The 23,240-nt window shown below is 53.5% G+C and overlaps 1 protein-coding gene across 3 annotated transcripts in view; it reads left to right on the top strand.

The window, feature by feature from the left end:
- Window positions 1-21,694, top strand: part of TBC1D32 (TBC1 domain family member 32) — an 804,546-nt gene extending 782,852 nt beyond the window's left edge. For all 3 annotated transcript variants that reach the window (XM_069235394.1, XM_069235395.1, XM_069235396.1), the window contains one exon: window positions 21,092-21,694. In XM_069235394.1, the coding sequence (XP_069091495.1) occupies window positions 21,092-21,208 (117 nt within the window). In that variant the 3' untranslated portion in view covers window positions 21,209-21,694. The remainder of the gene's footprint in view (window positions 1-21,091) is intronic.
- Window positions 21,695-23,240: the final 1,546 nt, after the last annotated feature.

Raw genomic sequence — 23,240 nt, 5'->3', positions numbered from 1 at the left:
TCCCATACTTTATGGGATACCGTGGCACAGGTGCTGCCCCAGGTCCCAAAGGGCGTACAGGACACTCTCAATCAAGCCGTCAACGATGAGAGAGACGCAGCCAAGTTTACTATCAGTGTGGTTTAGGCGCGACCAACTCACTGGAGATTTCATCGACAGTGGTCCTTCGTCGCCACTCCTGGCTTCCTACAACTGCCTTTTCGGGGGATTTCCAAGCAAACCTGATAAACATGCCCTTGATGGCTCACGCCTTTTTGGAGAAAAGGCAAACTCTGCATGCGAGTGGTTCAAGGACTCTTGAGCTACGGCCAGTTCCTTGGGGCTCTTGGCACCTGCTCGCCAGCAGTCTGCCTTTTGCCCCTTTTGAGGCCTAGGAAGGGGTGTGGTACCATGCAAGCCACAGGTCATCCACCATCCTCCATCATCTCAGCAACCAGTGCGAGGATGAGGTCGTGGTGCCTTCAGACCCAGAGGGTCTAGCCAGAGGTCAGCCACCACCCAGCCCCCACTCTTCCACAGTGCCCACGACCTCCTAGTATGATTCTGCAAAACCACGCTCATCCAGTTGGAGGGAGGATTCAATTTCATCTCCCTTACTGGCGGTCCATAACATCAGACAAATAGGTCTTGCAGATCAAACAGAAGGGCTATTCCCTCCCCTTCCAGGCTGATGGAGGACCATTTAATCTTGCTCCACGAGGAAGTTACAGCTCTCCTGGCCAAGGGAACCATTAAAAGGGTCGCAGTGGTTGTTATTCCCGCTACTTTCTGATTCCAAAAAAGAACAAGGGTCTTCGCTCTATCTTGGATTTAAGGAACTTCAATCTCTTCCTCAAAAAGAAGAAATTCAAGATGCTAACTCTTGCCCAGGTCTTGCCTGCCCTAGACTAACAAGACTGGATGGTAGCCTTGGAGTTGCAGGATGCGTATTTTCACATCCCCATCCTGCCCGCCTACAAGCACTACTTGCGGTTCAAGGTGGGCCACGAGCACTTTCAGTTGACCGTGCTCTCCTTCAGTCTCATCAGTGCCCCTCGGGTATTCACGAAGGTGAAGGCAGTGGTAACAGCTCATCTGCCCAGGTTAGGGATTTTAGTCTTCCCCTACCACGACGACTGGCTGTTTAAGACTTCTACGCCCCAGGCTCTCGTCAACCACCTTCAGACAACGGCAAACCTCCTGCATTCGCTGGGGTTCACTATAAACGTGCCGAAGTCAAACCTGACTCCCTCTCAGAAGCTCCCTTTCATCTGAGCTGTTCTGGACACAGTCCAGTTTTGTGCTTATCCTCCCAAGCAGTGAGTCCAGGATATCAGGTTATGATACCGATGTTTCGGCATCTATCCTGGATTTCGGTGAGACAGACTTTAAGGCTGTTGGGACTCATGTCCTCCTGCATCCTGTTAGTCAAGCATGCCAGGTAGCATATGAGGGCTCTGCAGTGGGACCTGAAGTTCCAGTGGGTGCAGCATCAGGGAAATCTTACTGACATGGATCAGATTGCGGAAGGAACTGCAGGAGACCTGAAGTGGAGGTTTGTGAACTGCGATTGGGTCAGAGGCAGACTCCTCTCCCTTCCGTAGCCAGATCTCACAGTAGTGACAGATGCGTCACTTCTGGGATGGGGTGGCCATCTGGGAGAAGTGAGGATCAGAGGTCTCTGGTCTCCGGCGGAATCCAGGCTCCATATCAATTTACTGGAGCTCTGGGCGATTCGGCTGGCATTGAAAGCATTTCTTCCTGTTGCATAAGGGAAGTTAGTGCAGGTGTTCATGGACAACACCATAGCAATGTGGTACTGCAACAAGCAGGGCGATGTGAGGTCATGGACCCTTTGTCAAGAGGCTCTATGTCTCTGGACATGGCTGGAACAGCAGGGCATAACCCTGGTGGTTCAACACCTGGCAGGTTCTCTGAACGCCAGGGCGGGCAAACTCAGCCATTGGTGCCTAGCGGATCACAAATGGTATCTCCACCCAGAGGTGACTCAAGGACTCTTAGAGCAATGGGGAGAGCCTTGCTTAGATCTGTTTGCCTTTCCCGAGAACTCGCAGTATTGCGTGTTGGAGTTTCCAATGCCGCAATCACTCTGCAACGCTTTTCATCACAAGTGGAGTTTAAGACTCCTGTATGCCTTTCTGCCCATACCTTTTCTGCCCAGAGTTCTCAAGAAGATCAACAACGACCGGGCCCAAATAATCCTAGTGGCTCCGGATCAGGCACGGAGAGTGTGGTATCCTGAGCTTCTCAAAATGAGCATCAATCTTCCAATCAGGTTGCCCCTTTTGGAGGATCTTCTTTCGCAGCAGCAGGGGAAGGCTGTACCCGAACCTGTCAACTCTGCGTCTACATGCGTAGAGATTAAGCGGTGACAGTTGATGACTTTTGACCTTCCTCCCGAAGTCTGTAAAGTTATTTTGGCAGCCAGGTGTCCCTTCAATAAAATATTATGGGGGTCATTCTGAACCTGGCGGTCGGTGATAAAGCGGCGGCCAACCCGCCAACAGGCTGGCGGTCCAAACAATGGAATTCTGACCCTGGCGGGAACCGCCAACAGATCCCGCCACTTTAACACTCCGACCGCCACGGCAGGACAGACAAACAGCGCGGCGGTCACCGCCAACAGGCAGGCGGCAGACAAAGTACCGCCCACCCTATCACAACTCACCAATCCGCCACCTTATCCGGGGCGGGAGCCCCGCCGATAAAAACACGGCGGAAACAGACTACGAACGGGAAAACGCTCACCTCTATACACTCCACGAGGACGGAGGACAGCATGGAGCCCGAATTGAACATCCTACCTGCTCTCGTCTACCTGCTCATCTACCACGAGTACGAACTCCGGCGCAGACGACAACGGTGAGTACCGCACCTACGACACAGGGGAGGGGGGGAGGAGGAAGGGTTACGGGCACACACATACGCATCACACCCACCCCCCAACTATCTACCCACCAATGCAGAGCACCAAGTCAAAGTGACCCCACCCAAACCCCCCGGAATAACGAAAAGATAAAATTGAAGTGCGAAAATAAATTTATGTATAAAATAGGTTCATTGAAGTCATGGTAAAATAGGAAAATGATTCAAATAAATCCAAGTGTAAACATTGCGTAACCGATAAATAGAGGCAATAAGTCCAGCACAGTCACTGAAATTTCAACTGTCCGTGGGCCAATGTGTATCAACACATGGGCAAAGCCCACACAGGAGACCTGAGTCCGTTGGAGAGAACACTGCAGGGGCATCAGATGATAAAACTACAGGCACCTCAGGGGGAAGGGAAGGGGGGGCACCACAGCCACATGAGTCCACGACGCCAGATCCAATAAGGGGCCACCATGCCCACTGTGCCATCCTGGGGAGTGCAAAGCCACAGTCTCTCAAGTCTCTCCAGTGGGTGGGTTGCCCACTGTTCAATCCTGGGGAGTGCAAAGCCACAGTCTCTCAAGTCTCTACAGTGGGTGGATTGCCCACTGTCATATCCTGGGGAGTGCAAAGCCACAGTCTATCAAGTGGATAACAGTCCCCACAGGCAATGAAGGAGGCAGGGTGGCCCGAGTGCAGCGTGAACAGTAGCACGACACAGAAACGGCACTGTCATTGGGCCAGCGGTGCTTGAGATGAAGGGCCCAGCGGAGCGGTGCTTGACAGGAAGGGCCCAGCGGAGCGGTGCTTGAGATGAAGGGCCCAGCGGAGCGGTGCTTGAGATGAAGGGCCCAGCGGAGCGGTGCTTGAGATGAAGGGCCCAGCGGAGCGGTGCTTGAGATGAAGGGCCCAGCGGAGCGGTGCTTGAAACGGCGGGGCCCAGCGGAGCGGTGCTTGACAGGAAGGGCCCAGCGGAGCGGTGCAGAGACGGCGGGGCCCAGCGGAGCGGTGCTTGACAGGAAGGGCCCAGCGGAGCGGTGCTTGAGACGGTGGGGCCCAGCGGAGCGGTGCTTGACAGGAAGGGCCCAGCGGAGCGGTGCTTGAGATGAAGGGCCCAGCGGAGCGGTGCTTGAGATGATGGGCCCAGCAGAGCGGTGCTTGACAGGAAGGGCCCAGCGGAGCGGTGCTTGAGATGAAAGGCCCAGCGGAGCGGTGCTTGAGATGAAGGGCCCAGCGGAGCGGTGCTTGACAGGAAGGGCCCAGCGGAGCAGTGCTTGAAACGGCGGGGCCCAGCGGAGCAGTGCTTGACAGGAAGGGCCCAGCGGAGCGGTGCTTGAGACGGCGGGGCCCAGCGGAGCGGTGCTTGAGACGGCGGGGCCCAGCAGAGCGGTGCTTGACAGGAAGGGCCCAGCGGAGCGGTGCTTGACAGGAAGGGCCCAGCGGAGCGGTGCTTGAGACGGCGGGGCCCAGCGGGGCGGTGCTTGACAGGAAGGGCCCAGCGGAGCGGTGCTTGAGACGGCGGGGCCCAGCGGAGCGGTGCTTGAGACGGCGGGGCCCATCAGAGCGGTGCTTGTCAGGAAGGGCCCAGCGGAGCGGTGCTTGACAGGAAGGGCCCAGCGGAGCGGTGCTTGAGACGGCGTGGCCCAGCGGAGCGGTGCTTGACTGGAAGGGCCCAGCGGAGCGGTGCTTGAGACGGCGGGGCCCAGCGGAGCGGTGCTTGAGATGAAGGGCCCAGCAGAGCGGTGCTTGAGATGAAGGGCCCAGCGGAGCGGTGCTTGAGATGAAGGGCCCAGCGGAGCGGTGTTTGAGATGAAGGGCCCAGCGGAGCGGTGTTTGAGATGAAGGGCCCAGCGGAGCGGTGCTTGAGATGAAGGGCCCAGCGGAGCGGTGCTTGAGATGAAGGGCCCAGCGGAGCGGTGCTTGAGATGAAGGGCCCAGCGGAGCGGTGCTTGAGATGAAGGGCCCAGCGGAGCGGTGCTTGACAGGAAGGGCCCAGCGGAGCGGTGCTTGACAGGAAGGGCCCAGCGGAGCGGTGCTTGAAACGGCGGGGCCCAGCGGAGCGGTGCTTGACAGGAAGGGCCCAGCGGAGCGGTGCTTGAGACGGCGGGGCCCAGCGGAGCGGTGCTTGAGATGATGGGCCCAGCAGAGCGGTGATTGACAGGAAGGGCCCAGCGGAGCGGTGCTTGAGATGAAGGGCCCAGCGGAGCGGTGCTTGACAGGAAGGGCCCAGCGGAGCGGTGCTTGACAGGAAGGGCCCAGCGGAGCGGTGCTTGAGACGGCGGGGCCCAGCGGAGCGGTGCTTGACAGGAAGGGCCCAGCGGAGCGGTGCTTGACAGGAAGGGCCCAGCGGAGCGGTGCTTGAGATGATGGGCCCAGCAGAGCGGTGCTTGACAGGAAGGGCCCAGCGGAGCGGTGCTTGAGATGAAGGGCCCAGCGGAGCGGTGCTTGACAGGAAGGGCCCAGCGGAGCGGTGCTTGAGATGAAGGGCCCAGCGGAGCGGTGCTTGAGATGAAGGGCCCAGCGGAGCGGTGCTTGAGATGAAGGGCCCAGCGGAGCGGTGCTTGAGATGAAGGGCCCAGCGGAGCGGTGCTTGACAGGAAGGGCCCAGCGGAGCGGTGCTTGAAACGGCGGGGCCCAGCGGAGCGGTGCTTGACAGGAAGGGCCCAGCGGAGCGGTGCTTGAGACGGCGGGGCCCAGCGGAGCGGTGCTTGAGACGGCGGGGCCCAGCGGAGCGGTGCTTGACAGGAAGGGCCCAGCGGAGCGGTGCTTGACAGGAAGGGCCCAGCGGAGCGGTGCTTGACAGGAAGGGCCCAGCGGAGCGGTGCTTGAGACGGCGGGGCCCAGCGGAGCGGTGCTTGAGACGGCGGGGCCCAGCGGAGCGGTGCTTGACAGGAAGGGCCCAGCGGAGCGGTGCTTGACAGGAAGGGCCCAGCAGAGCGGTGCTTGAGATGAAGGGCCCAGCGGAGCGGTGCTTGAGATGAAGGGCCCAGCGGAGCGGTGCTTGAGATGAAGGGCCCAGCGGAGCGGTGTTTGAGATGAAGGGCCCACGGGGCGGTGCTTGACAGGAAGGGCCCAGCGGAGCGGTGCTTGAGATGAAGGGCCCAGCGGAGCGGTGCTTGAGATGAAGGGCCCAGCGGAGCGGTGCTTGAGATGAAGGGCCCAGCGGAGCGGTGCTTGACAGGAAGGGCCCAGCGGAGCGGTGCTTGAGACGGCGGGGCCCAGCGGAGCGGTGCTTGACAGGAAGGGTCCAGCGGAGCGGTGCTTGAGATGAAGGGCCCAGCGGAGCGGTGCTTGAGATGAAGGGCCCAGCGGAGCGGTGCTTGAGATGATGGGCCCAGCGGAGCGGTGCTTGACAGGAAGGGCCCAGCGGAGCGGTGCTTGAAACGGCGGGGCCCAGCGGAGCGGTGCTTGACAGGAAGGGCCCAGCGGAGCGGTGCTTGAGATGAAGGGCCCAGCGGAGCGGTGCTTGAGATGATGGGCCCAGCAGAGCGGTGCTTGAGATGAAGGGCCCAGCGGAGCGGTGCTTGAGATGATGGGCCCAGCGGAGCGGTGCTTGACAGGAAGGGCCCAGCGGAGCGGTGCTTGAAACGGCGGGGCCCAGCGGAGCGGTGCTTGACAGGAAGGGCCCAGCGGAACGGTGCTTGAGACGGCGGGGCCCAGCGGAGCGGTGCTTGAGACGGCGGGGCCCAGCAGAGCGGTGCTTGACAGGAAGGGCCCAGCGGAGCGGTGCTTGACAGGAAGGGCCCAGCGGAGCGGTGCTTGAGACGGCGGGGCCCAGCGGAGCGGTGCTTGAGACGGCGGGGCCCAGCGGAGCGGTGCTTTACAGGAAGGGCCCAGCAGAGCGGTGCTTGAGATGAAGGGCCCAGCGGAGCGGTGCTTGAGATGAAGGGCCCAGCGGAGCGGTGCTTGAGATGAAGGGCCCAGCGGAGCGGTGTTTGAGATGAAGGGCCCAGCGGAGCGGTGCTTGACAGGAAGGGCCCAGCGGAGCGGTGCTTGAGATGAAGGGCCCAGCGGAGCGGTGCTTGAGATGAAGGGCCCAGCGGAGCGGTGCTTGAGATGAAGGGCCCAGCGGAGCGGTGCTTGAAACGGCGGGGCCCAGCGGAGCGGTGCTTGAAACGGCGGGGCCCAGCGGAGCGGTGCTTGACAGGAAGGGCCCAGCGGAGCGGTGCTTGAGACGGCGGGGCCCAGCGGAGCCGTGCTTGAGATGAAGGGCCCAGCGGAGCGGTGCTTGAGATGAAGGGCCCAGCGGAGCGGTGCTTGAGATGAAGGGCCCAGCGGAGGGGTGCTTGAGATGAAGGGCCCAGCGGAGCGGTGCTTGAGATGAAGGGCCCAGCGGAGCGGTGCTTGAGATGAAGTGCCCAGCGGAGCGGTGCTTGACAGGAAGGGCCCAGCGGAGCGGTGCTTGAAACGGCGGGGCCCAGCGGAGCAGTGCTTGAGACGGCGGGGCCCAGCGGAGCGGTGCTTGAGACGGCGGGGCCCAGCGGAGCGGTGCTTGACAGGAAGGGCCCAGCGGAGCGGTGCTTGAGACGACGGGGCCCAGCGGAGCGGTGCTTGACAGGAAGGGCCCAGCGGAGCGGTGCAGAGACGGCGGGGCCCAGCGGAGCGGTGCTTGACAGGAAGGGCCCAGCGGAGCGGTGCTTGAGACTGCGGGGCCCAGCGGTGCCTTTCTGCACGGCGGGGCCCTGTTCAGCGGTGCCTTTCTGGACGGCGGGGCCCTGTTCAGCGGTGCTTGTTCTGTAAGTCAAGGGAGTCAGACCTGGCCACGACTCCCTGCTCAGTCGCGCTCCGACCCTGCAGTTGCTGGACCCTTCGGTGACGGTGTCCTGGGCCCTTGGGTGTCCTCCCTCACACCCGGGATGGGGCTTGTGGGGCCCTCCTGGTCCGCGCTCCTGCTGGCTGACTTCTCCGCCCTGCTGCCCTTGCCCCCCTTCGATGTGGCTCTCTGGGCCTTGCCTCCCCTGGATGTTGTGGCAGGTGAAGTGGCAGAACTTTGGTCCTTGGGGGCAGCCGTGTCAGTCGTCCCGCGGCGGCCCCTTACTTTACGGGTCCTCTTTCCAGGGGGGGGGGGGCTGGCTGTCCCCTTGCTGCTGACCGATGTATCACTGCTGGCAAAGGGGGGACTCCAAAATCCATGCACTACGGTGACCCTTGAAGCCGGGCTGGTGGTGGCTGAGGCGCTCTTGGGACTCTCAGCAGATGGAGGGGGGGGTCAGGTGAGGGAAAGAGGTCAAGATTGGAGAGGTAAAGTTTTTTAGGACCAGGGTAAAGGGTAGGTGTAGTGGTTATGGGAGTGGAGGAAGAGGAGGTGGTTGTAGGAGAGTCAGGTGTGCTGTCCTTGGGTGAAGGTGCATGGGCTGGAGGCTGTTGTGAGGTGGTTGGCTGTTGGGTGCGTGGCTGCCTGCGTTTGTGTGTCTTGGAAGAGGGGGTGACAGACACAGTGGGAGAGGACACAGGGGACGTGTAAATGGCAGTGAGGGTGGTGACTGCACGTGTGCGGACTGGACTGGAGGGTGTGCTGGTGATGGAAGTACTGGCTGTTGGTGGTGTGCATGCAGGTGTGAGTAGAGACATCACAGAGAGGGAGGAGGGAGACGAGGAGGTGGGGGACACAGAGGTGGTAGTGACTGTTGGCATGTCTGCATCTGGGTGTTGCTTGGGTGAATGTTTGTGTGATCTGTGGTGCTTATGTCTGGATGAGCTGCCCTTGGGTGTTGAGGTGTGTGCAGGCTGGTCTGATGGTGTGGGTGGGATAGGCAGAGGAACAGGAGACAGAGACAGGCTGGAGGCAGTTAGAAGACGGAGGCTGGAAACAGGGACAATGGCTGCCGTCAGTGCTGAGGCCAGAGCATTGAACGATCGTTGATGGGCAGCCTGACCCGAATTAATGCCCTCCAGGGATGCATTGCTACGATGCACCTCCCTCTCTACCCCCTGGATGGCATTCAAAAGGGTAGACTGCCCAACAATGATGGTCTGTAGGAGGTCAATGACCTCCTCACTGAGGGCAGCAGGGGTAACCGGGGCAGGGCCTGAGGTGCCTGGGGCGAAGGAGACGCCCGCCTTCTTGGGCGAGCGGGCATGGAGCGAAGGCGGAAGGGCTGCTGGGAGGTCGCAGCTGGTGCGCTGGGTGGCGGCTGTACCTGTAGAGGCGGGGGGCACGGATGTTGCCGCCACCGCTAGGGAGCTCCCATCCGAGGACGTGTCGGTATCGCAGGTGTCACCACGGCTCCCCGTTGTGAAGCTCCCCTCGCCCTCTGTATCACTGGTGGCCTCGGTGTCTGTGCCATGGCCCACCGGGGCCTTGTGATTAGCAGCTCCCTCGTGCTCCGGTGCCAATTCTCCTCCACCTGATGATGCTAATGCACAGATGCACAAGAAGATAAAGAAAAAGGGTGGGGGGAGACATAAAAACAGGTTGAGTGCATGCATTGTCAACACCGTTGGCGGAGAGGACAGACACAGGAGCCTCATGCACTAAGCCGCGCAATCGGGGTACACTACTCAGTACTTGTTACTAGGCCAACAGGTCTAGGGACAACAAACGCGCACATGGGTGATGCAGGACCATAGATAGCTGTGCTTGTCACCCTACAGAGGTGGGGGGCGGGGGCACAGGGACATGCCTAAAGGAGAGGACTACACTACGGAAAGCGCCCTGGCCTAATGTCACCCACAGCCCTCTTCCCCCACCCAGGCACCTCCACTGCGCGTAATGATAGCTGAATGTGCTGCTACTCACCCCCTTGTGTCTGCTGTGATGTCCTCACGCGCCCATCCAAATCGGGGTAGGCCACCGCCAGGATCCGGGACATCAGGGGGGTCAGGGTACGACTGGCACCCCTCCTAGGTTGGGAGGCCATCCCCAGCAGTGACTCGGCGGTCTTCCTGGTCCCGCGGCGGATGTCCTCCCACCTCTTGCGGCAGTGGGTGCCCCGTCTGTTGTGGACCCCCAGGTTCCGGACTTCCTTGGCGATGGCACGCCAAATGTTGACTTTCTGATGGGCGCTGACCTATTTGACATGTACAGGGTGGAAATTGAAATATCATCAATTTTCCGCATGATAGATGCAATTGGCCCCCCCTCCCCAACCTTGCCATGTGGCGCATGCTCTCATCTGTCGTGCCTTGCACTCGTCATTGTCTCCCCACCCCACCATCTTACATTCAACATACACAACCCAGGCATTGCCCATTCAACGTGCACCCAGTGTACTTACCTGTTGGTCTGGAGGACCGTAGAGTAGCGCATACTGGGGCAGGACCCCATCGACAAGTTTCTCCAACTCTTCTGTAGTGAAGGCAGGGGCCGTTTCCCCAGTCGCAGCAGCCATTGTATCTCCCAGACCGAGGTCACAGCAGCACTTGCAGTATAGGTCCTCTCCTGTGGATGATCAGGTCTCGAGTGATTAACCAGATAGAAAATGGCGGTCACGTCCGCGGCGGTGCGTACCGCCGCGGTGCGTTCCGCGACCGCTGGCGCACCTAGTCATTGGCTCGTGAAACCCATAGGGTTCGATGTTAACCAATGCGGCTTGGCGCCGCGGTCTTCGACCGCCTACCGCCACGGTGTGTCACGCCAGCGCATTGACCTCACATCCCACTGTCACACTTCTCAGGTCAGGCATCCGCCATTTCAAGGGCCCACATGGCTTATTTCTACTGCCTCACACAGGCCTAGGCCTTGCATTCCCACTCATACAAGCCATTCAATGCATTGAGAATCGTGTACTGTGCAAGCTGTAGTTACGTACCTGTGGGTTGCTTGACTCTGTACTCCATGTTGTCCTTCCTAGGCACCGTCCGCTGGGACTTGCGAGGAGAAGGATGAATCCTCCTGTGTACCGACCGCTGGTGGACCTGTCGACAATGGAGGAACGTCATATAATACTTCGATACCGACTTGACCGAGCCACTATACATGAACTGTGTGCCCAGCTGGAGCCAGCACTGATGTCCCCCATCCGCCAACCCACAGGAATTCCCCCTCTGGTGCAGGTTCTGTCAGTCCTCCATTTTTTGGCAAGTGGGTCTTTTCAGACAACAGTGGCCATGTCATCAGGGATGTCTCAGCCTATGTTTTCCAAGATTTTGTCCAGAGTGTTGCCTGCCCTGACGAAATACATGCGGAGCTACATTATTTTCCCTGAGGAGGGTGATTTGGCCACTGTGAAGGGTGACTTCTATGCCCTTGGACATATCCCCAACATCATTGGTGCCATTGATGGGACCCATGTGGCCTTAGTACCCCCAAAAGACGATGAGCAGGTGTACAGAAACAGGAAAAGTTACCATTCGATGAATGTCCAGGTGGTCTGTTTGGCTGACCAGTACATCTCCCATGTAAATGCCAAGTTCCCTGGGTCAGTGCATGACGCGTATGTTATGCGAAATAGCAGCATCCCTTATGTGATGGAACAGCTACAGAGACACCGTGTGTGGCTAATAGGTGACTCTGGTTACCCCAACCTGCCGTGGCTACTGACCCCAGTGAGGAATCCCCGGACCAGGGCAGAGGAACGGTACAATGAGGCCCATGGGCGATCTAGGAGGATCATAGAAAGGACCTTCGGCCTCCTGAAGGCCAGGTTTAGGTGCCTGCATATGACAGGGGGATCCCTAATGTACTCACCCAAGAAGGTGTGCCAGATCATCGTGGCCTGCTGTATGCTTCACAATCTTGCATTGCGACGCCAGGTGCCTTTTCTGCAGGAGGATGGTTCGGATGGTGGTGTTGTTGCAGCTGTGGAACCTGTGGAGAGTGAAGAAGAGGAAGACGACGGGGACGACACGGACAACAGGGACACAGTCAAACAACAGTATTTTCAGTAGCACCCAGGTAAGAATCCCCCACACCATTTTACATTTACCTCTGGCCTCCTGCATCTCTACTTTCTGTGTTTCCCCCCAGTTCCTTTCAACTGAATTGTGACTTTCCCTTCCCTTTTCAGAGCTGTATGACCCACTGCGTGACTTCTGGTTTGTTCGCCCATGGAGTAAAACACATTGACATTGGTATGTTGTCATCACGATGTAACTGAACATTTTTGAACCGTTATGTGTAATACATTTGTTAAGAATACAAGCAGACTCCTGAGTGTTTTAAGTGCAAATAGTGATTTATTTAAAGTGCTACATATAGGTCAATGATAGTAAAACGGTGATGGGTGGGGGTGGAGTGATGTCCATGGCAGAGTCCAGTTCTCGGTCGCACAGGTGCATTGTCCATATGCCTGTGGAAGGATGGAGCAGGGGCAGTTCAAGGTTGGACAGGGTGACATTGTGGGACAGTGGAATGACATCCGGGGGGATCTTATGCTGGCGGGGGTCTTGGCATCCTACTCTGTCTTCCTTTGTGATCTCAGGCTCCTCTTGCGGGGTGGTTGATCTTCAGCAGGAGGTGGGGTTCTGGTGGCCCGTCGTTGTGTGGGGGCCTCCTGACCACTAGCGCCGGCGGAGGTGGTAGGCTGTTCCTGGTCCGGGCTGGTGACAGGGGCCCTTTGGGGTGCCACAGGGTCCCGCAATGTGATGACTATTAGGTTCAGGGCCAGGACGATGTTCCTGAGCTCCTCTCTGTACCCCATGTACCTTTCCTCCTGCTGTGCCTGGATCTCCTGGAACCTGGCCAGTACCGTCGCCATCGTCTCCTGGGAGCGGTGGTATGCTCCCATGATGGTGGTGAGGGCCTCTTGGAGAGTCGGTTCCCTGGGCCTGTCCTCCCCCCCCTGTCGCACTGCAGCCCTCCCAGTTGCCCTGTTTCCCCGGGCCTTTGTCCCCTGGACGGTGTGCCCACTACCACTGCCCCCAGGTCCCTGTTGTTGTTGGGGTGTAGGGTCAGCCTGGGTGCCCTGTAGTGGCGGACACACCGCTGATTGACCTGTCCTGGAGACAGAGGCATGGGCCCGCTGGGTGGGAGCTGTGCTGATATTCCCAGAGGGGGGTAGGTCTGCTGTGGCCTGTGTCTGTGTGTGGGGAACCGACTGTCCAGAGGTCCCCGATGGTCCGGGCTGGTCATCAGGTTCTAGGTCGACAGAGCTGCTGTCCTCACTGGGGGCCTGTTCTGGGGGTGGGGTGGACATATCTGGACCCTCCTGGCCGGTGTGTTGGCGTTCGAGCCCTGCAGGGGTGAAAGAGTATGGTTATTGTTTCTGTGTGTTCCATGGCGTGCGATTTGTGGGTGCCCTTGTCCCCCAGTGCTGGCATTCCCTTGTGGCAGGAGTTGTGAGGGTGGTTTGTGGGGGGGATGGGTATGTGCAGTGGTCATGCATAGGTGATGGGTGTCCATGGTTTGTGTTGGCATTCAGGGTTTGGTTTTGGGTTGGGTGGGTTGTGCTGGTGAGACATTGGCAGGGAGGATGTGTGCTGGGGGGTTGGGGGTGAGGGTGGGGGTGTGGGTTGGCATGCTGGTGGTTGGGGGGGGAGTAGTTGAAACTAGACTTACCAGAGTCCATTCCTCCGCCTACTCCAGCGAGGCCCGCAGGATGCAGGATGTTCAAGACCTCTTGCTCCCATGCTGTGAATTCGGGAGGAGTGGGTGGTGGTCCGCCGCCAGTCTTCTGCACAGCGATGTTGTGTCGTGAGACCATCGACCGTACCTTCCCCCGTAGGTCGTTCCAGCGCTTTCGGATGTCTTCCCGGTTTCTGGGATGCTGTCCCACAGCGTTGACCCTGTCGACGATCCTCTGCCATAGCTCCGCCTTCCTGGCTATTGTGGTGTGTTGCACCTGTGTGCCGAAGAGCTGGGGCTCTACCCTTATAATTTCCTCCACCATGACCCTGAGTTCTTGGTCGGAAAACCTGGGGTGTTTTTGGGGTGCCATGGGGTGGTGTGGATGAGGTGTGGGGTGGTGTTTGTGGTGATGTGAGTGGTGGTGTGTGGTGATGTGTGCGTAGATGTGGTGTGGCTGATGATGTTGGGTTCCTGTGTGTGTTGGGGTTTTCGATTGCTGTGCTCGCTCTCTCTCTCTCTATCGCCTTCTCTCCGATTTCCAACTAGTGGGGGTTTGTGGGTGATGTGGGTGTGTGTTTTATAGTTGCTTGGATGTGTGGGGGTGGTGTTTGTATGTGTATCAGGTGTGTGTATTTCAAATTGTCCAATGTGGCTGTGTTTTGGAGCTGGGTGTGTATTTTGACCGCGGCGGTGTGTACCGCCAATGGAATACCGCGGTTGAATGACCGCCGCGTGGATTCGTGGGTCGTAATGGCATGGGCGTGTTTGTGTTGGCGTGGCGGTGGAGGTTTGGTCATCTCCAGTTTATCGCTGCCCGCTGATGAGGCGGCCTTCCGTGGATGTCGGGTTTTTGGCGGCTTGGCAGTTGTGGATCAGAATGACCTTGGCGGTTTACCGCGGCCGCGGCGGTAGAATGGCGGACTTCTGACCGGCGGTAAGAGCCTTTTACCGCCAGGGTCAGAATGACCCCCTATATGCCTGCCGTTGGAAACGCTTTGTATATTATTGTACAGAAAGGTCTATTAACCCTCTTTCTGATATCCTTCGCTTTATCCGATCTCTTGCCCAGCAGGGTTCTGCCTTGGGTACTCTCAAGGGCTATCTTTCTGCCTTATCGGCATTCCTTCGGCTGCCTGATCAGCCTTCACTTTTCAAATCTCCCATTGTACAGAGATTCTTCAAAGGGCTTGTACATATGTTTCCCCTACACCCTTTGTTATGCCCCAATGGGACTTGAATCTGGTCTTCACATTTCTTATGTGTGCTCCCTTCAAGCCCTTGCACAACTCTTCCCTCCGGCTGCTCACCATCAACACCGCCTTCTTAGTGGCAATAACATCTGCCAGGAGGGTGAGTGAGATTCAAACTCTGTCATCAAAGCCACCTGTAGGAACGTGCTACTGCTGTCATGGTTACCACCCCACACTTTTTCCCTAGTGTTGATGTCAACTTTGACTGAAAGTGTGCTGAGATCCTGATAACCAGGCCCCAGCACCAGTGTTCTTCCCCAAAAACGGTGCCTTTGTTTTCACAATTGGCACACCCCTGGCACACAGTTAAGTCCTGTGTATAAGGGCCCTGTGACCAGGGAAGGTCCCCAAGGGCTGCAGTATGTATGATGCCGCCCTGGGGACACCTCATCAAGCACATGTACCCTGCCTTGCAGCTTGTGTGTGCTGATGGGGAGAAAAAGCCAAAGTCGACATGGCACCCCTCACAGGGTGCCATGCCCACACACCACTGCATATGGCATAGGAAAGTCACCCCTCTAGCAGGCCTTACAGCCCTAAGGCAGGGTGCACTATACCACAGGTGAGGGCATAGCTGCATGAGCAATATGCCCTTACAGTGTTGAAGTTCATTCTTAGACATTGTAAGTGCAGTGTAGCCATATTGAATATATGGTCTGGGAGATTGTCATTATGAACTCCACAGCTCCATAATGGCTTCACTGAATACTGGGAAGTTTGGTATCAAACTTCTCAGCACAATAAATGCACACTGATTCCAGTGTGGGATTTATTGAAATATGCACAGAGGGCATCTTAGAGATGCCCCCTGTATGTTAGCCAAAATGCTAGTGTAGGACTGCCTGACCTGTGCCAGACTGCCACTTTCAGACAAGTTTCTGACCACATGGGTGCACTCTGTGGTCAGAAACAAAGCTTGTCATGGGTGGAGGTGTTTCACATCTTCTTCCCTACAGGAACTATAACATCTGGCGGTGAGCCTCAAAGGCTCAAGTCTCTTTTTACAGTGCCCCAGGGCACTCTAGCTAGTGGAGCTGCCCGCCCCCCCCCCCCCCCCCCCCTCCGGACAAATTCCCACTTTTGGCGGCAAGTCCGGCGGGAAAATTAGGGAAAACAGGGAGGAGTGACCACCCCAGCCAGGACCACTCCTAAGGTGTCCAGAGCAGAGGTGACCCCCCTCCCTGTGGAATCTTCCATCTTGATTTGGAGGACAGTGACCAATAGAATTAGGTTTGTGCCCCCCTCCCCAAAGGGAGTGGGCAAGAAGAGCCAATGACCACTGCCCTCTGACCCCTAAAACATCCCTAAATCTAGGATTTAAGGGCCTCCCTGAACCCAGCTCTCCAGATTCCTGGCAACCTAAAAAGAAGAAGAAGGACTGCTAAGCTGAAACCCCCAGCAGAGAAGAAGGAAGACGACAACCGATTTGTCCCAGCCCTACCTGCATGTCTCCTGCTTCAAACAGCATGCAAAAGAACAGTGATGCATCCAGCAGGACCAGCGACCTCTGCCAAGCTCCAGAGGACTGCCCTGCACTCAAAAGGACCAAGAACTGACAGCTGCGCTGTCCAAGAAGAAACCAACAACCAAAGACTCCCACCTCACTCCGAATGCGTGAGTCCTAACCAGTCTGCTCCCAACACCCATGGCCCGTGTCCAGGTGGTCCAACCAGCTAGAGAGGATCCCCAGGCGATTCTGAGCAAGCGCCCACCATGGTTGACCTCTCCACACCTCCACGACAACGCCTGCAGAGGTAATCCGGAGGACCCCCTGACCGCAAAAGCTCTGGTCGAAGATATCCGACTCCAAAGGACCCACTGCACCCGCAGCCCCAAGGCCTTGTAGAAACCAACACCTGATGCAGCCACGTTCAGCAGGCAACCCTCCTCCCTGTTCAACCGGTGGTGTGCGTGAGACGCCTTGCCCCCACTCCCCCCCGGACGTCGCCTGCAGCCTCTGAGTGACCCCTAGGGGCCCCTCATCAATCAGCATTCGAAGCCCGACATCCTGTTTGCACCATGCTCCCAGTCACCCCTGTGCCGCTGAGGGTGTTTGTTTGGTGCCTACTTGTGGCTCCTCCAGTGCTCCTCTAACCCCTCCCCCCCTGGTCTGCCCTCCGAGTCACAGGTACTTACCTGCAGGCAGGCCTGATTATGAGTATCCTCTGTCTCCATAGGAGCCCACGTTAAAATTCATCTTTGACCTCTGCACCCTGCCGGCCCCGTATTGCTGGTAGTGGGTGTTTGGGGTTAACTTGAACCCAACGAGTGGACTTCCTACAACCTGGAGACTGAAACTGTAAGTGTTGTACTTAATTGCAAATTGAACTAACATTTCTTCCCCCCAAGAACTGTTTCTGAAAATTGCAGTGTCCATTTTTAAAACAGATTATTGCCAATAATTCTAAAACTGTGTAACTTATTGACTTCAAACAAAGTACTGGTGATACATGTGTGAAATATGAATCTATTGAAGTACTTAACTGCAGCTTGAATCTTGTGGCTCTAAAAATAAATTAGGAAAAGTTATTTTTGCTATACGAAAACCATTGATCTGGAGTTAATCATTGAGTGTGTGCTTCTTCTATTGTCTGTGTGTGTACAACAAATGCTTTGCACTACCCTCTGATAAGCCTAACTGCTTGACCATACGACCACAAAAGAGAGCATAGTATTTTCTACTTTAGCCTCTGTTAGGCCTCTGGGGAACCCCTGGACTCTGGGCACACTATATCTCATTTTGATATATTATATGCAGAGCCAGCTTCCTACCCACTGGATCTCACTATCTATCCAGACAAGGTGGTTCTCCGAACGTGTGCCTCCTTCCTCCCCACGATGGTGACACCATTTCATCTGGGTGAGAATATCACCCTGCCCACCTTCTTTGCTCCACCGCATCCATCTAAAGAAGAGGAGAGACTCCACCGGCTGGACCCAAAAAGACCGTTGTCATGGTGACCGCACAAAAGAGTTCGGGGTGGATGATCAACTCTTTGTGGGGTACATGGGAGCAAAGAAGGGTCGGGCAGTGCAGAAGAGAACCTCTATGGGCTAGGTCGTTCTATGCATCAAGATCTGCTACTTATTGGCCAGGAAGCAGCCTCCTGAGGGCTTTAGTGCTCATTCTACCAGGGGCAAAGCTGCTACCACTGCACTAGCTTGGGGCATTCCAGTCCTGGATATTTGTCAGGCGGCAACGTGGGCATCTTTGCACATGTTTGCAAAGCATTACTGCCTGGACAATCTGGTACGGAGAGACGGACACTTTGCCCGTTCAGTCCTATAGGACTTTTTAGTGTAAAGGAGATTTATCCACAGCCCACCGCCAGGAGGTTATGGCTTGAGTATCTATTCAAAGGTAAGGAATCTGCAGCTAGAAGTCTTGATCAGATGAACAAGTTACTTACCTTCGGTAACGCATTATCTCGTAGAGACTCTATCTAGCTGCAGAATCCTTACATCCACCTATGCCTCCCCGCTCTGTAGATATGTCTAGTAGGGTTAGGGTTTATCCCTTTCAGGGCGCTAGTTTTGCACAGATAAACTGTTGGTTCTATCCATGACTGCGCTTCTGGCATGGACGTTTTTGGGGAAAAGAACTGATGTACGCACACTGGGGTGGTGCCTTAATAAGCGACTGTGACGTCACAGACGGCTCCAGTGATGCTGATGACCCCACACAGAGCCGAACGACGCACACGGATCCGAATGACGCCACCTGACAGCACGGGCAGGGTATTGCTCAGCAAAAAGATTCCGGATTCGAAGCGGATGACAGGGAATTCAAAGGTAAAGAATCTGCAGCTATTTAGAGTCTCTACCAGATAATGCGTTACAGAAGGTAAGTAACTTGTTCATTATTACTCTCCTTACTTATTATGGTTGTCCGGTCTTTTTTCTCTTGTTCTAGACTGGTTTTGTAATACTTGGAGACTTTTTCAAAGGTCTCAGTTTGCAGTCCCTCCACCTGGTTATTGTGCTTTGGTATCTGATTCTAAAGTAAGAAATCTGCAGCTGGATGTCTCTATCAGATAAACAAGTTACTTACCTTCGGTAACGCGTTATCTGGTAGATACAGGATCTAGCTGCAGGTTCCTTAATGATCCTCCCTGCCCTACAAACTGAGTTCCTCTTTTGTCTCAGAAGATTTCATTATGGGAATCAACACCTAGAATTAAGAATTTGGTGATTATTTGACCCAAGAGTGTCTTTTGTTCAAAGCTCATTGTTTCCATAGGCGGTTTCTATGTGTGGCTCCACATATTGAGTGTGGAAAATAGTCACAGAAGAAACTGACGTCAGGGCAACAGGGAGGGAGTTATATGGACTCTGCTGACGTCACATCTGGTGGACGACGTTGATACGGAGCCACACAACGCCCTCTACCGATGTACAGACGTACTATGGAAAATGTTTCGGGAGCCAAGCTTGTGCCTGAGGAATATTCTAAAGTAAGGAATCTGCGGCTAGATCCTGTCTCTACCAGATAATGCAAAACAAAGGTAAGTAACTTGTTCATTATGTGCTGTTTCTCTTTCTCCTTGATGCCCTCTTGTTTCCTCTCCTCATGCCTTGCTTGGCCAACAAAAAAGTTTCAGGAACCGATGCCAATGTGCCATTTGGCACTTAATCTACTTTGGTGTTGTCAAGTCTGGAAGCAAAGTTGCAGCTGAAGGACATGGCACCACCTGGCAGCACTAGAGAGATATTATTTGAGGAGGTTTTGCTGATGAGTCTGCAGCCTTGCATGACAGGTCTTAAAGTGGAAAATCTGCACGAAGAATGTGTCCAAAAGCCATATTATTACAGAAGGTAAGTAACGTATTTGTCACCTATTGAAGGATACGAAAGGCAGAAGGGATCCATCCTCTGAAGAATATCCAGTTAGCAAGTTATGAGTTGCCTGTAGCGTACCTCCAGGGAATCCTTGCATTGCATGTTTGCATTAGGAAGACCTGGTGCATAAAACCTTACCTGACCCCTGTAGGAGAGACCAGAAGTAACTTTAAGAATCAATAAGTATTTGGATTTTAATCATGTTCCTCAACCTGATTCTTGGGGTTTGGTAAAAGGCATTAAAGTCCTCCTGTGGAAATTCCATATTTTCCCTTTGTTCAGGGCTACAGTGGTATCACCCAGAAGTAAATCTGAGCCCATGGAGTCAATGTTGGTTGCAACTTCCCACCATGCCCTGCTGAGGGAAGCAGAGAACCAAAAATGTGACTAAGTCCAGAAGTACAGCTTGGGAGTGAAATATCCATTCAGACACTGAAGCAATCTCTACAGCTGTGAAATCTAGCTTTATTGGGCTGTGGGAGTTAAATATTTTATTAGAACATCATGGTTTAGTTTAGAATTCGGTTTACTTAACGTAATTAGGTTACATTAACAAGTGTGCTTGTCACATTTCAGAAAAGTGCATGTTATTGTGCAGGAGGTACACTCATTCATGTATTTTGTTTAAGAAAATCATCACAATTCAGCTACAAACCATGGTGTCAATCCTTGTGTGCAACTCTAATTTATCTTTGGCTTCCTCAGGCAGGGATTTACCGCATTCCAACACTGCGAGATTATGATCTAACCTTGGCTGGTATGAATGTGCACAAGCAGCTCTTTTGCTCTCTTGTGTTTTTAAGTTAATAAAACTTACGATTTATTTTGTGCAACAAATGATGTATTTAACAGCAAATTAAAATAATGTACAAGTATGTGTAATTTGAAGTGCATGAAACATTTCTAGTGCTGCTGCTCCCTTATGTAAAATAATGCTATACATTTGTGTGTTTCCTTTGTGAAGAACATTATAAAAGATGTGTTTTGGGGGAAGAGCCAGATTTCATTATTCTCTGCTTGCTCCTTGGAGAGGGGCTAGATGCTGATGGTTCTTTCTGAATTTACTATTATTTGATGGATTGCCAGATGTTCAATTCTTGTTTAATTTCTTAAAGGCACATGGCATTTTGTATTTATATCGATGTTGCTTTTATACTAGTTCCCTTGATTAACATTTCCTTTCTGTAACTATACTGTTATTTGAATAAATCTACAAATAGGAAGAGCTGGAAAAGCTTTGTTGTGCAGGTGTTTTTTAAACTTCGTGGCTGAGGGGTTCTTTGCTACCCTCCTTTCCTAATTAGAGGTAGTGTCAACTCGCATTGAGGTTTTGGCGCTGAAACTGAACGTTTCAGCGGGAGTTCCGCAATGACGTATTACTTCAATAACAAAGCATGGCACACGAAGCAGGGAAATGAATCGCGTCTTCCAAACCACCTTCAGGTTTTTTTCTGACAATTAACGCCAGCAGCTGGATCAATACACACGATTGCATTTAACTCCCAGATGATCTGATTGTATTGGCCTGTGAATTCCAAGTAAATATATTCACCTAATGTTTTTATCACCATGTGGTCTACGGACCAGAGTGAAATTCGGTGTCTACAACAGGCTGGAAGTGAATGCATCCTAGAGGTTTGAAGACAGTGCCATAACTTAGTAATGGTTTCTTCTGTTTTCACAGGAGGAAGCCTTTTCTGGGTTTCGAGTGAGTGATTACTTGGAATACATGGAAAGTCTAGAGCGCGCTCACCGCCCCATGCTGCTGAAGGACATGAGTAATATTCGACCGAAGAGCTGATCTATGTGACGGGCACACATTCCACCTTTCTTATGAAGTTTTCAGGGTGGGTTGGTGGGGCCAAGATACTTTTTTCATACTCCAAAATGGAAATTGGTTTCTTTTCGTGACTGCAAAAAAAGTTCTATTTGTACAAGTGTAAATATTGTAAAATTCATAATTAAAGATTTGTGAAGTTAATAACCGGAGTGTAAGTGACAAATTGAGTTGTCTGCATCTGATGCTAGAGGAAACAAATTGTGTTTTATCGCCTTGCTTTCAAGCGGGTTACTTGCGAACATTCTGTTAGTATTGTTTGCTTGTCTACTGATGTTAATTGTTCCTGTTGAAGGTTTCAGTATATATCCACTTTACTGTCGTAGTATGGCAAATAAATCCAAGTGGAATCTGCTTATAAGGCAAGACTGTGAGCATTTTGATTCGTATCTGCGGCAGGAGAGGGAGGTCTGACCTTTTATTTATGCGACAATAAAAATCTTAACAAGATTGGAATGACATAATTTCAGATTTTGCATGGATAGTCTAATTATGCAACTGATTCTAGTAACGCCTTGCTTCAGTACTTAATAAGTAGACATATCGATTTGCCTTTTTATTTGTTTACCATCAATTCTACTAATAATCTTATAATGCTGCATTAAAGCGGTTTGAGTGAATACCGTTACATTTCTTTCTGAATATTTATGTTTTCCTACTTGATGTTTAATGTCCATCTGCAGTGAATACTACTATCACCCGGATTCGGACAAAAATATATTTGCTTGCAAAAGATAGAATTATTTTAAACATATTGGTTAAGGGATATTCGGTAAACAAGTAAAACAACAGCACCACAGGTATCCAGACTCAAAACATATAGGAATGCACATTCTACTACAAGAAAATATATATATAATTTATGACACAGCGGTGCAGCCTACCAATATGTCCACTTACTAGGATACTACTGCCTGTTAACTCGCAACTCAGTTTAAAAAACAGTTAGCTACTACCTAACCATTTGACAAGCCTGGTGCACGGAGCTCCAGTATTGCCTTTCAAGATTGTTTTTTTTATTCTAATTTGGCAAATTCCACTAAGATTAACTACCTGGTGTGATGTTAATGAGTCTTTGTGGAAGCTTGGTCACCTTTTATCCCAAGCCTACCCTGCCCGGACATTAGAGCCTATTAAAGTGACACAATTTCCCAGACATTGTCTGCTCTTTGGATGCTGGCAATCTGGTACCTTTTTCATGGGGTGCTTGTCCTCTTCACTGATGCCCACCCTGGGCTTGCTTGTGTCTAACTAGAATAGGGAGCTGTGTAGGAATGTCTGTTCATAGGTTTGGGTGTACTTTTAGATAGCTAGAGCTCCCTACAGTTTACCTCATAGATTGAGTCTATCGGACCTCTCAGTCCAAAAAAGGATAAAGTCGAAGATACACTTCATCCACTACATTCTACCAGTGAATAACTAATAGTCTGAGGTGTTCTCAAACTCTTGTGAGCCACCTGTAATGGCCAAGTTCTTCACAGACCCTTTAAAAAACAGCCACTTAAATCTCCATATGTGTTAATCTTAAAGTGTTCCTACACTGGCATCCCGATGGTGCTGCTGTTAGTGTTCCTGACAGCTGACATTTTCGCTCTGCCGAGTGAGGTTTGCACCCATCTCACCCTTAGTAACTGTATGCACAACAATAGTGATGCCACTGTTGAGGTCTAGCCTTTCTTGGGCACCTTTAGCATCAGTATGCATATGAACCAAGCTGATAAAATGGCACATTATGACTGAATCAGCCATGCTCAATCACTTCAGCTGTGCAGCGCATGAAAACCCAACAAAATACCAGTGGTACTGCAAAGAGTAAATAAACATAATTTAGAACTAATAAACCTCTACAGAGACATCCATAAGAGAGGAGAGGCTCCCCAAGATGTTGGTGATACAGGTGATGGAGATGGCGCGCTCCTCCTTCATTATGCTGTTGGTGCTTTATATATTGCTTCCAAAAAACACCTGTTGGTTTGGCACCTTTTCCAAGACAGAG

The sequence above is a fragment of the Pleurodeles waltl genome, chromosome 5 (genome assembly GCF_031143425.1).
Source record: "Pleurodeles waltl isolate 20211129_DDA chromosome 5, aPleWal1.hap1.20221129, whole genome shotgun sequence".
Classification (NCBI taxonomy): Eukaryota; Metazoa; Chordata; class Amphibia; order Caudata; family Salamandridae; genus Pleurodeles; species Pleurodeles waltl.
This window is presented reverse-complemented; position numbering and strand designations above follow the sequence as displayed.